This window comes from Mirounga leonina, unplaced genomic scaffold (assembly GCF_011800145.1).
Source record: "Mirounga leonina isolate KUSES-001 unplaced genomic scaffold, KU_Mleo_1.0 Mir_94, whole genome shotgun sequence".
Taxonomy (NCBI): Eukaryota; Metazoa; Chordata; class Mammalia; order Carnivora; family Phocidae; genus Mirounga; species Mirounga leonina.
The window spans coordinates 55454246-55467949 of record NW_023270855.1 but is presented as its reverse complement, the minus strand read 5'-3'; the positions used below and the strand labels follow the sequence as shown (position 1 = coordinate 55467949).

At 56.1% G+C, this 13704-nt stretch overlaps 1 protein-coding gene across 1 annotated transcript; it reads right to left on the bottom strand.

Moving 5' to 3' along the window:
- Positions 1 to 376: 376 nt before the first annotated feature.
- TICAM1 (toll like receptor adaptor molecule 1) lies at positions 377 to 13479 on the bottom strand. Its single transcript, XM_034997141.1, has 2 exons — positions 13396 to 13479; positions 377 to 3138 (listed from the first exon to the last, which is right to left on the bottom strand). Exon 2 carries the CDS (start codon positions 3005 to 3007, stop codon positions 704 to 706), a length of 2304 nt encoding a protein of 767 aa, XP_034853032.1. The 5' UTR covers positions 3008 to 3138; positions 13396 to 13479; the 3' UTR covers positions 377 to 703.
- Between the last annotated feature and the right edge of the window lie 225 nt (positions 13480 to 13704).

Sequence of the window (13704 nt, the reverse complement as noted above, 5' to 3'; positions counted from 1 at the left end):
TGACAACCTTGAAACATCAAACCCACTTCTCAGATGAGAACTCGAGGCTCAGAGAGCCGAAGGCCCTTGCCCAAGATCACATGGTCGGATCTGAGCCCAGCAAGGTGGGGAGTGGGGGACATGACACATCAAGGCATGACACATCAAGGCAGGAAAAGAGAGGGGCTACAGCAGTAAGTGCTAAATGTCCCCCCCGTGTCTTTTCTCTCCATGTTCTCTGGTATTAGAACCAAAACTTTTAGCAAAGCCCACGGCCCAACAGAAGACTACATTTCCCAACGTCCCTTGCAGCCGAGGGACCACGTGACTAGGCTCTGGCCAATGAAATGCGAGAAACTGCGCACGACGTTCGGTCCCTGCCTTACACGGGGAGAAGCGAGCTCCTCCCTCCTGGTTCCCTTTTGGGGAACAGTCGAAGTCTCCCAGAGGAGAACGGCACCGCAGAAACGTTCAATAAATATTTATTATAGTTAAAACACGGTGCCCACATCCCCCAGCCCACTCCCCCCGCCACCACCCGGGTGAGAATTTGTAAATGCCACATCCAATTCTGGCCACCCTGCGCGCCAGGAAGTCGTCAGGGCCCATTTCGCAGTTTCCGGAGAGCGGCCGATGACGTCACGCTCCTCTGCGCGCCCCCCCCCGCCCCCGGAAACGGTGGGGGGCGTCGCCAAGGTCCGGGTCCTCGGGCCCAGCCACGCGGTCACTCTGCTCCTTGCGTCTTGTCCTCGGGCGCCTGGGTCCCTCTCTGGTTCCACATGTGGTTGTTGAGGCCCAGCTGCACCATCTGGGCGTGGTGGATGATGAGGGGCTGCAGCCCGGGGCTCTGAGGGGGCGCCGGGCCGGGCGGCGGGAAGGCGGGGGGCGGCGGGAAGGCGGCCGCGGGCGAGCCGGCCGGCCACGGAGGCTCAGCGGCCGGCTGATGGCCCGGCCAGGAGGGAAAGGGCGGGGCGGCGCCCAGAGGCCCCGGGCCCCCGGGGGCCACCGGAGTCCCAAGTGGCATGTGGCTCCCGAAGGCCGCCCGGAGCGTCTCCATCTGCGCCTGCCAGGACAAGCAGCTCTGGACGTAGGCCGAGTAGGCGGCGTTCAGTGCTGCTACCTGCCGCTGCTCGCCCTCCAGGCGCCGGCGCTGCTCTTGCAGGGCCCGCACGTCCTGTTCCTTCCTCCAGCGCGCCTTGCGGGCTCGTAGTGTCTGCGGCTTGAAGGTGTTGGCCACCCTCCTGGCGAAGATCCGGGAGTGCTCGTCCAGCCACACCAGGCCGACGAGCAGGCTGGACGTGTGGGGGCTGAGCTGGGCCTGGGAGCTCTCCAGGGGCAGGAAGGGGATCACGCAGTCTTGCCACCCGGGCCGCGTGAGGCTGCTCATCAGCGAATGGCCCGCCTGGTGCTGGCCCAGGTGGCAGTCGAAGTTGGGGGTGAGCAGTAGGATGGTGAAGGCCGAGTGTTCGATGGCGTCTTGCAGGCAGTGCAGCTCGCCCCGCCCGGGCACCTGGAAATCCTCACAGAAGGTGGCCCCATCAGGGACCCCCAGGGCCTCGAGCCTCTCCCGGACTCGCAGGGCAATGTGTTCATCCGCCGCAACGTGCAGGATCACAAAGTTATAGAATTTCTGCTCTGACTCCAACTCGGGAGAAGGGGGGCACGGGCTGGAGGAGGCCAGGCCAGTGGAAGAAGAGGTCGATGATGAAGGGCAGGGAGGGGACGTCCTTAGGGCTGAGGGCGCAGGTGGGCATGAGCTGGCCACCTGGGAAGCGGTATCTTCTACAGGAAGTGGGAGTGGGGGCTGGTCCTTGTCAGGGCAAGTGTTTCTGGAGGGCGAGGGGAGAGATTTGGGGGCTGCCAATGCTTCTGTGCACTCCACCGGGTAGTAGGTGCTGATTTCCAGAGCTTTGGGGGAGTCGGGCTGGCCAGGGCTTGCATCTGGGACCAGCTCAGTAAGCCTAGGGGCTGAGCTGTTTGGTAGCATCCGGGAGCTGGCAGTCTCCCCCGATGAGGGGCTGGCAGTCTCCCCCGATGGGGGACCCGCAGCCTCCCGCGATGGGGGACCGGCAGCCTCCTCCGATGAGGGGCTGGCAGTCTCCCCCGATGGGGGACCGGCAGCCTCCCCCAATGGGGGGCTGGCCCTCTCCCCGGATGAGGGGCTAACCACCTCTCCTGATGAGGGGCTGACAGTCTCCCCCAGTGGGGGGCTGGCCGTCTCCATCGATGGGGGGCTGACAGTCTCTTCCGAGGGTGGCCAGCTCACCTCCTCAGGCTCCTGGCAGCCCATGGGGGCAGGCTCGGGCACAGGGCTGGCCTGGGGCTCGTCACACAGCTTGCTGGGCCTGTGGTAGCTGCGGTGGTGGCTGAAAAAGGGCATGGTGGGCGACTGGCTGATTTCCAGATTGCTGGCCAGGGAGGCGGGGCTGCCGGTGGATCTCAGGGAACGCCCTCTGCTCCAGCCCGAAAGGTGCTCGATGGGCTGGGGAAGGCTGCGGGTGCCCGAGGGTGACACTGAGGATGGTGGCAGGCAGCCCAGATCAGAGTGAAGGGGCTGGAAGCTCCCTGGGTCCCCGATGATACCCCACCCACAGTGGTCCTGGGCCTCTCCCTGGAGCTCTGCGAGCCGGTGGTCATTCCTGGAGCTGAACGTATGGAGGGCAGCCTGGTAGGCCATGTCCCGCAGAGTGGCCGGGCACAGCTTCTCCTCAGCGAGCAGGTGGAATACCCGGGCAACTGCCCAGGACAAGTCTGGGGGCTCCTCTGGGGCCTCGGCGCCGTCCATGCCGGCCCACTGGCGGGCCACAAGCCGGGCCACCGCATCCGCCTTCAGCGCTTCCAGGGAGATCCTGGCCTCGGTCTCCTGGCCCAGCTTCAGGAGCACCATGGCATGCAGGAGGTCCGCCCCCCGGCAGCCTGGGCGCAGGGTCTTCAGCTTGTGCTTAAGATGCAAGAGCTTGTCCTGGCCTGCAGCACCTAGAATGTCAAAGGCACCGGAGAGCGACAGGCCCGTGCAGGCCATGGGCATAGGTGAGTGCGGCCGTGGGCAGCAGAAGCACTGGGTGGTGGAGGCATGTTCCACACCACCTGCCTTCCTGCATGCTCAGAGTCCCCTACGTGCTCACCATACCGAGTCTCATGGGGGACACAGCAGTAGACCTGTGAAGCAAGAGAGACACAGTCACCTCCAGAAAGGGGATAGCTCTGGGAGGTGGCCCAGACACCCCCATCTGCCCACTTTCCGGTGCCACCACCACCTATCAGGGTGACCTTGGGAAAGATGTGTCACCTCCCCCCGCCTCCATTTCCTCCTCTGCAAGATGAGGGCAGCCAACACTTGCCTGGTGTCACCCAAGAGGTAGACCCGACTATTTTTCCCGTTTGCATGTGACAAAAATCATGCCAGAAAAGGGAAGTCACTTGCCCAAAGTCACACAGCCAGTGGGTGACAGAGCTGGGATCTGAACCCATGAAATCTGGCTCCGGAGGCTGAGTGCCCAACCACAGAACTATACTGCCTATTGGGAATAATAATAAGCTCACTTGTGGGATTGTTTCAGGGAATTGTGCTGCCTTCACATAGGGAAAGTTCTGAGCCTGATGACCAGAAGTCAGTAGGTAGAGGGAACATCCTGGACTCCTGGCAACTCCGGCCCCGGTCAAGCCTTCAGATGAGGCAGCTGCCGGCCAGCAGCTTAACAGCGACCTCGAGAGAGCTTCCAAGCCAGAGCCACCCAGCTCATCTTCCTCCAGATTCCTGACACCCAGGAACTGCATGAGATGATACATGTTTGTGGTTTTTAAACCACGACATCCTGGGGTCATTTACACGGCACAGCTAGCTGCTGCAGGTAGTGATGTTAGCATGAGGAACTAACCATTGCTGAGAGCCAGCTCCAGGCCTGATGGTGCTGCCAAGCCATTTGGAGACTATTCCTTGCTCTCCATGTCTCAACAAATGCCAAGCTGGTTCCTACCTCGGGCTCCTTGCAAGTGCTGTTCCCTCTGCTTGGAGTGCTCCTTCCTCAGACCTTTGCCTGAGGGACGCTAGTCTCATCATTCAGCTCTCAGGCACAATGGCACCATCTCTGCAGCCCTGCACGACCCCGCTGTCCTTCCCAGTCTGTCTCTCCCACGTCACCTTGTTCCCCCCAGCGTGTCACTGGGTGAACTTTTCTTGTGTGTTAGACTTTTTGCATTTGCTGTCTGCCTCCTGGCCACCTGGCACCCATGGATGGGGCTGAGCCTCTCCTAACCCTGCTGGGCTGCTGAACCACAGAGCGGGGACCTAACCTTGTGGGATGAATGAATGAGGCTAGAACTCATATCCTCCCAATGCTGTGGATGAAAAAAACAGGCACAGAAAAAGGCCTTTCGGGGCGCCTGGGTGGCTCAGTCGGTTAAGCATCTGCCTTCAGCTCAGGTCATGATCCCAGGGTCCTGGGATCAAGCCCCGTGTCAGGCTCCCTGCTCAGCGGGGAGCCTGCTTCTCCCTCTCTTTCTGCCCTTGCTCGTGTGCTCTCTCTCGCGCTCGCTCTGTCCCTCAAATGAACAAATAAAATCTTAAAAAAAAAAAGGCCTTTCACAAGGGCACACAACAGGATGCTAGGGAGAGTATTCCAAATCCCATAACTGAGGTCACCCAGTGCTCAAAGCACATCATATTCAGACTTAGAAAAACAAAAACACAAACCACCATTTCAGATCCATTCCAGGAGACTGAGAACACTTTATATGTCCTTCAGCTGGGCTGGGATTCCTGTCTGGTCCACCCTAGTGCCCACAATGACACCCCCAGAGCCTAGAGCAGTGCTTCTCAACCAAGAACACCTCTGACCACCAACCACCCCTACCCTTGGCAATGTCTGGGGACATCGATGGTTGTCACGACCGCAGGGAAAGGTGTGCCTGGCATCAAGTAGATGGGACCCAGGATACTGCTCACTCCCCCTCCCCTGAGCAGTACCTAGGACAGCACCCCCGACAGAGAATGATCCAGCCCCAAATATTGCTCAGTGCTGACATTGAGGATCCTGGTCTAGAGCAAAAGCTGACTCATAGATCACAGACCATGAATCACAGACCTCAGGGCAAAAATGATTCAGGATTTTTTTTTTTAAATCCTTTTTTTTTTTTTTTAAGATTTTATTTATTTATTTGAGACAGAGAGAATGAGAGACAGAGAGCATGAGAGGGAGGAGGGTCAGAGGGAGAAGCAGACTCCCTGCCGAGCAGGGAGCCCGATGCGGGACTCGATTCCGGGACTCCAGGATCATGACCTGAGCCGAAGGCAGTTGCTTAACCAACTGAGCCACCCAGGCGCCCTAAAAAAATCCATTTTGAGTAGATGTGAGTCACTGGGGCACCAGGGCCAAGGTCAAAGATTCCAGGAAGGTCAGATGCAGGCCAGAGAGAGCATGGGGAGAGCCAGCACTGGGAGCAGAAGTGCAAGGGGGACAGGACTGAGCTGACCCCAGGAGCAGGGCAGAAGTGGCCAAGAAGGAGCAGAGGGGGTGGCACTTGGGGGAAGGATGTAGAGAGGCAAGTGGCTGTCTGGCTGTTTCAGAAATAGAAGTGGCCCGAGATGCTGACATGAGGACTTGGTGGGGGGTGAAATGGCACAGACCCCCCCACCACCACCAAATGCAGCTGACTTCCTCCTGTGGAGGACAGACAACCAACAAATGAGTGACATTCACAGCACATTCCCATCAGCTGGGAATAAATGTTACGGAGAAACACGAGGAGGGAAGGAGGGTCATGAACCCCAAGAGTCAGGGGTGGGGTGTTCACAGTTTTAAACAACGTGGTTCAAGAAGGCCTTGATGACAAGAGAGATTTCAACAGGACATACAAATGTGACCCAGAGGGACATCTGAGGGAAGAGAGTTCCAGGCAGAGGGAACAGCATGAGCAAAGGCCCTGGGGCAGGACCAGCCCAGAGTGATGGAGGAGCAGCGAGAATGCCCGCTTGGCTGAGTGAGTGAGGGGAGAGAGGGAGGAGGGGAGGGCAGGGAGGGGACCCGGTGGGTCCTGCAGGGCTGTGTGGGCCATTGGGGGAGGACTTGGGCTTTCACATGGAGGGAGGTGGGACCTGAACATTTTGAACCACCTTAGACCTGTCTAAATGTGGTGGTTGTGACTTATGTGTATTGCCCTGAGGAAAAACAACTCCACGGGACCACATCAGCTAATACTTCAAGAGAAGCCAGAAATGCAGAGTTTCAGGAAACTGCTAAATTTGCCAAGTTGGCAATCAATGCAAATAACTTTTTTTTTTTTAAGATTTCGTTTATTTTTCAACAGAGAGACAGCCAGAGAGGGAACACAAGCAGGGGGAGTGGGAGAGGGAGAAGCAGGCTTCCCGCTGAGCAGGGAGCCCGATGTGGGACTCGATCCCAGGACCCTGGGATCATGACCTGAGCTGAAGGCAGACGCTTAACGACGGAGCCATCCAGGTGCCCAATGCAAATAACTTTTTAAAAAAGATTTATTTATTTATTTGAGAGAGAAAGAGAGAGCGCCTGAGCAGGGTGAGGGGCAGAGGGAAAGGAGAGAGAACCTCAAGCAGACTCCACGCTGAGTGCAGAGCCCCACGCGGGGCTTGATCTCACAACCCTGAGATCACAACCTGAGCCGAAACCAAGAGTCAGACGGTCAATCAACTGTGCCACCTGGTGCCCCCTCAAATATTTTTAAGAGACCTCGTGAGCTTAAAAAAAAAGAAGAAAAAAAAGGTGGGCCAATATGCAATCTGTGGAGTAAAAACTCCAAACATATTTGTTGCGTGATAAGTAATGAAGCGTGTAAGAAGGAGGAAGGGAAACATTCATTCAAGGAGCAATTTTCCAGCATCTGCCAAGTACTGGGGACCACTGAACATACCAGGACGGAGAAAGAAAACAGAAACAGACTCTTTCCTCTTAGAGCTAACAGTCCAGTGGGCATGATATTTATATATAATATGTATATATAATATATACATAATAGGGCAGTAACGTGGGCATGCGTATCTATAATATATAACCTAGCGGATCCCCTTAATTGAGGACTTACTCTGGGCCACTGGTCTTCTTGCTGTTCTTCAAACTCGCCAGGCACGGTCCTACCTCAGGACCTTTGTACTGGCTGTTCCCGCTGCCTGCAACGCTTTTGCCAGGTAAACCCACAACTCACTCCCTATCCTCCTGCAGGTTTTTTTTTTTTTTTAATCAAGATTGGCTTGATGATGGGGCACCCGGCTGGCTCTATTAACAGAGCATGCGACTCTTGATCTCATGGTCGTGAGTTCAAGCCCCATGTTGGGTATAGAGATTAGTTAAAATAAATAAATAAATAAACCACAACTGCACATAACTGCCTAGAACAGAGAACAATGACACTCAGGACACTGTGCATAACTGCCTTGGACAGAGGTCACTGGGCTGTTTTCGTATTTTTTGGCACGCAGCAGTGCATGGCCACTGTCCGTTACTGAGGGGTCGCAGCAGTAACCGTGTCGCCCTCAACGCTGAAAATATTCACTTCCTGGACCTTTACGGGAAACAGGCTTGATTTTTTCCCCACTCAAAGGGGCAAGCTTGACTAAGATGACACAGCAAGTGACAGTTATTTGGCATCCATGTACGTAACCACACAACCCAAAGCCTCTCTCTCAAGCCCATATAATTACTGTGGAGCATAACGGGCTGTTACTGGCTGAACTGTGTCCCCCTGAAGAATTCACAGTTGGAGCCCTAACCCCTGGGACCTCAGAATGTGACGTGCATTTGGCAATAGAGTCTTTAGAGGGGTGCTGAAGTTAAAATGATATCGTTAGGGTGGATCCTAATCCAGAGTGACTGGTGTCCTTGCAAGAAGAGGAGGGGAGGACACAGACGTGCACGGAGTCATGACCCGTGAGGACCCAGAGTCCACACGCCCAGGAGAGACACCTTGGAAGGAACCAAACCTGCCCACGGCTCGATCTCAGACTGCCAGCCTCCTGAGCCCTGAGAAAATACATTTCTGGTGTGTAAGCCGTCCCGTCTGCATTTTAAGGCAGCGACATGTGGCTACTGAGCATTAAAAATGTAGCCACTCCTCCTAAGGAGAAACCGAATTTTTTGTTTAAATATTTTATTTATTTATTTGATAGAGAGAGAGACAGCGAGAGAGGGAACACAAGCAGGGGGAGTGGGAGAGGGAGAAGCAGGCTTCCTCCCTGAGCAGGGAGCCCGATGGCGGGGGCTCGATCCCAGGACTCTGGGATCAGGACCTGAGCCGAAGGCAGACACTTAACGACTGAGCCACCCAGGCGCCCCGAGAAACCGAATTTTAAACTGGGTTCATTTTTAATTCATCGAAATTGAAATTGATAAGCCGAGGCAGCATTAACTATTCTCTCCCTGTTAAACACAGTCTTGTTCTAGAAGGGCCCGATTTCGCTTTGAAACTGATGAAAATACAGCGTGGTAAAATACACACCAGATTTTGAAGAATTAGCACACAAACACACACAGAAAGATAGGTAAGATACCTCATTAGTAATGTTTTATATCGGTTACACGTTGGCTCTATTGCGAGAGATAAAATGTATTGAGAGAATGAACTTGACTTGTTTCACTTTTTCCTTTTGTTAATGTAACTGCTAGGAAGTGTAACATAGCATAAGCACCACACTTTATGTTTCTTTTGGGCAGCAAAGAGTTTAGACGTTGGCACCACGACCCAGTAAGGTTGGGATCATCAGCATCTTTGACACAGGAAGTAGCCTAGGGTCACAGAGCTCCTACGCAGCACGGCTACCTGGGGAGCGGGACGCAGGCTAATGCAGGACACACTTAATCTAGGTGCAAGTGAGCAATAAGACTCAGAGACGGCGCATAGCTCCTCCTAGCTATGATGTGAGCTCCCCATCAGCTGTGTAAGGGGATAAAAACGACATTCAAGATCGACTCCTGCCCAACCGTCAAGTCTTTCTGAAATTAGCAAGGTCGCTACTTGGAATATGGTCTGATATCCCCCTTCAACAGCAACGAGTCCCAGATCAACCGTTCTTTCCACTTCCCGAGGACTCCTGGGAGCAGCTGTGTATACAACTTAAAAGGAGAAAAACTCAGATGTGTTGGCACGTGCCCTCCAAATTTTAACAGATAAAAGGCACAGCGGATAAAATGTGCAGAAGCGTAGCACCTGGGAGAGGGCGGGGGTGGGGGGGGGCGCTGGACGCCACGTTCTGTTTCCTGCTGCGTTCGCTTTGAAAAGTCATCAAGTTCGACTTTGGATTTGTGTCCTATTCTGAATTCAGGTTATACGTCAATAAATTAAAAGGAAAAAAGTTCAGGGCGCCTGGGTGACTCAGTCGGTTGGAAGTCTGCCTTCAGCTTAGGTCAGGATCCCGGGGATGGATCCTGGCATCGGGCTCTCTGCTCAGCGGGGAGTCTGCTTCTCCCTCTCCCTCTGCCCCTCCCACCCCCAGCTCATACTCTCTTTTGCTCTCTCAAATAAATAAATAAATAAAGTCTTTTAAAAAAATAAAAGGAAAAAAATTCTAAAAGAGTTCTCCAACTCCACCACCCGCAACAATGTAGTCAGCGAGAACATAGCAGTGGCTGTCCTTGTCTGAGGGCCAACGTCCCCCTCATCCATGTGACGCCCACCTGAAATGAGTCACCTCCAGGGCAAGAGAGAGCAGTTGGTAGGCAAAAAATGCCCTTGGGGTCCCAATCTCAGCTCCACCACTCCCAAGCTAGAAGGGCAGGCCGTGTGCACACGGGTGCCTCAGTGTTCTCATCTCTGAAATGGGTGCAATGAGAAGCCCTATCTGCTAGCGTCAGCAGGGGTTGGAGAGGCTCACACACGTACAACCACTGGAGGGGTGCCTGGCACTCCATGGGTGCTCTGTGGGCATGACTCCTGCCCCCTTCCAGCAGCCACCAGACTTGGAGGCCCTCCGGGGAAGGCTCAGCCTGTGCGCCAGCCTCAGAAGCAACAAGACAGGACCACCCCCGCCTGCATTCCTAGAAAATATCGGAAGCCACACAACCGTTCTCCACCTCCCCCCGCACCTGCCTGAGCCCTGACCGTGGCAGCACCAGCTTTGCCCGGCTCCCAGGACCGGCCCCCCAGCGTGTTCTCCATCCACCCTGCCCAGCCCAGCTCCCACCCCTACCTGCCACAAACCCGGCTCTCATTCTGCCCCACCCTCCACGGCCTCCAGGGCAGAGTACACCGCGCAGCCCACAGCGTGGATGCCTTGTGACAAAAGTACCAACAGGGGTGGGGGCCTCGCTCTGCCACCTGCCCTCTTGTGGAGTCCACTTATGTCAGTTTCCTCAGAACCGGGAAGTGGCCCTCCCCATGAGCAGGAGCTCAGTATAACAACATAATAATGCATAAGAATAAATAAATAAAACTTGGCAGAACTTATTTTTTTCTCTTCCTCTTCTTAAAACATTTTTAACCACACCTGGCTCATGCCCATTCCCTCCTCTCCTCCTCTTCCACAGTCTCCAATGTCTCTCCGTGCATCGGGCAAATATTCGTTGAGCACCTACTATGTGCTAAGACCTGTTGTAGGTGCTGTTGCAGCCCAAGATGCACAGATCCCCTGCCCTCGCAGAGCTCATAGTCCAGTTGGGGAAAACCGATAATAGATGAGAGACTGATCCACTGCAGAGAATGAGAAGTTTATGAAGAAAATGAAACAGGGTGTGGTAGTGAGGAACCAGGGAAAGTCTACTGAGGAGCGAGGGAGGCCTCTGGGAGGAAGCGAATGGGAGCTGAGACCTGAAGAAGGGATGAGAGTGATTCAGGTGAGATCTGGGGGAAGAAAGTTTCAGGCAGCAGGAATAGCACGTGCAAAGGTCCTGGGGTAGGACAGGCTGGCATGTGGGAGGAACAATGAGGAGGCCCGTGTGGCTGCAGCAAAGTGAGCGAAGGGGAGAGAGGGACAGGGGGGCAGGTCGTGCGGTGGGCCTTGGGGCCAGCGGGGAGGTGGGGGCCCTGGAGGGCTGTGGGCAGAGGAGGGCGGGGCCTGGCTCAGGGGCTCAGGGGCGCCCTCTGGCGGCTGCTTCAGGGAGGACAGAGTTGGGAGCAGGGGCAGGAGCCTGGGACCTGGACCCGCTCAGGCAAGCAATGACAGGGGCTGGACCGGGTGGGGATCTCAAGGAAGGTGGGGAATAGTTGGATTTGTGGATAATTTGGAGAAAGGGAGAGGATCATGAGGAGGCAAGGAGGGCACCTTGGCTTTGGTCCCAAATGCTTGATTTAGAAAATGTGGAAAAGCTGGTTTGTGATTAGGAGGGAGAAATCAGAGGTGTCTCAGACATGACTCATTTGATGGGTCCTCCCTGTGGGCCCCTGTCCCCTCCCTGCCCTCACCTCCTCCCAGTCCCCCTTGCTCCCTCCCATCCAACCACACTGCTCCTTAAATACACCACACTGGATCCTGCCTCAGGGCCTTTGCATTGACTGTTCCCTCAGCCTAGGGCACCCTTCCCCAGATGCCTGGCTCCTTTGCCTCCTTTAGGTCTCAGCTCAAATATCACTTCCTCGTCAAGGTCAACCTTGGCCACCTTGCCTAAAACTGAAGCCCATTCCTGCACACTCCTTGCTTTATTTTTCTCCTTCCAACTTCTCCTTACCTGACACTATAGGTTTCCCAACTTACTTTGTTGAGAATGCATCGCTTCCCACCTGAGTCAGCACCGCTAAAACAGGGATATTCATTTATCTTGTTCACAGCTGCATTAATGACTGGCACACAGGTGGCGCTTAATAAATAGTTTGACAGGATCAATCAATGAATGGACAGAACAGCACCTGGCACACAGTAAGCACTCCATAAATGTTTCCTGCTGAATCCTCTCCCCAGCAAGACAAAAAGTCTAATCTGCTCCCACCAGGACTGGCACAGCCTCGAGGCGCCATTCAGTCCTTTTGGCTGATTAAGAAATGTTACAAGACACAGAAGGCAAAACATAGCCAGACTGTCCCTGAAAAATATGCAGGAGACCAAAGGGACATTTGTTCACTACGTGTTTACTGAGCACCTACTATGCAGTGGGCACCGGATGAAGCACATGGCAACCTTGGAAGTTAGGACTATTTTGTGCACATCAGAAAGGGAGGCACAGAGAGGTATAGCCACTTGCCCTGGGTCACACAGGTGGAAAGTAAGGGGGCAGGGATTTAAACCAGGCAGCCTGGCTCCAGGGCCCCTGCTCTTATTCACCAAGTACCAACTCTGTGGGGCCCCTTCCGGTGCCTGGATCTGAGGAATCCTCAAGCCAGGCCAACCGAGAAGCTGTCGGATATCCACTCTCTTCATCGGGCACACATCACCGTGACCATTCACGGGGTTTTGCCTATTGTCTTGACTGAGGACCCTGTGGGGGCACTACTCTGCCCCTGGTTCTTCATAAATGTTTGCTGAAGGATGAATGCGTGCCCCTATTCAGAGGAGGAAACAGGGGCCCAGGCAGGAGCCCCCTGAACCCACCTGCCCACCCCCACAGGCCGGAACCCACGCCCTGACCTCCAGCTTGCCTGGGCGTCACAGCAGAGCCCCCTCCCCAACCTCCTACTTCAGCCACAGGGAGAGGGAAGAAATGGGAGGGGTGCCCTGAGGATCTCCAGGTCTGAGTGCTGACGGCAGAAGTTCCTAGGCGGGTAGCAACCAACCCCAAGCCCCACCAGAAGGGGTGGAGGTGTGGGGCCTGGAGACTCTCGGATCTCCGCTGCTGGGGGCCCGAGCCCAGGGAAGCACGCTCCTGCCGCGGGAGGGGGGTCCCGGGAGCCCCTGGGAAAAGTGGATTCGGGACCCAGAAGGGGCTGGGGGGAGGGGCGGCGCAGGCGGGGCAGGAAGAACTGGGTGCTGGGACAGAAGAAATCAGAAACCTGTGTGTGTGTGTGTGTCTGGGAAGAAATCAGAAACGTGTGTGTGTGTGTGTGTGTGTGTGTAACGGGGGGGCGGGGGGTACTGGAGAGGAATCCGGAGGGTTGGGGAGAGATACCGGATGTTAGGGAGAAATCCGGGATGTCGGGGAGGAATTCTGAGTGTGGGGAAGAATCTGGGGAGTTGGAGGGAAATCGGTGGCGTTCGGAAAGAACTAGGGTGTTGGGGAGGGACCCAGGAGGGTGGGAAGGAATCGGGAGGGTGGGGTGGCCTTCGAGGTGTCGGGAAGGAATTCGGTGTGTTGGGGAGAGATCTGGGGTGTTGGGGAGCAATACGGCGAGGAGGGTGAGGAGGAATCTGGGTCGGGGAGGACCAGGGCCACCCGGGAGGGCAGCTGAGCGCTGAGGGGGGCACCGAACAAGGGGCGCGAGGGCACCATGAGCGGCGGGTGGGGGGAGCAGCTGGGCGCGAACCCTAGGGAGGAGCCGCAGCCTCCCCAGCCCAACCCAGCCGGCGCTGGTCCCCTCGCCACCTACCTGGGGTCCCGCTCCATCGATCGCCGGCGCGGGGGCTGGAGGCCGGGAGGCCTGGCGACGGTGCCCGCGGGTGGCTGGGGGCGGAGGGCGCGCGGGCGGCTCCACCCCCGGCCTCCGCCCGCCCCTTCCGCGTCCCGCGGGGAGCGAGGCAGGAAGGTGAGGTCACACTTGCCTCGCGGGACAGGGAAAGTCCCCGGGGCGCCCCGCAGCGCCCCCCTGCGCCCCCCTAGGGCTGCCATCTTCGGCGACTTTGGGCACATCCCGCGCGGGCGCTGGGGACCACGAGAGGGACAGAGCCTTGCCCTCGGG

Excerpts from the sequence above, each read along its gene's own strand:
- TICAM1 (XM_034997141.1), bottom strand. The coding sequence starts at position 3,007 with ATGCCCATGGCCTGCACGGGCCTGTCGCTCTCCGGTGCCTTTGACATT.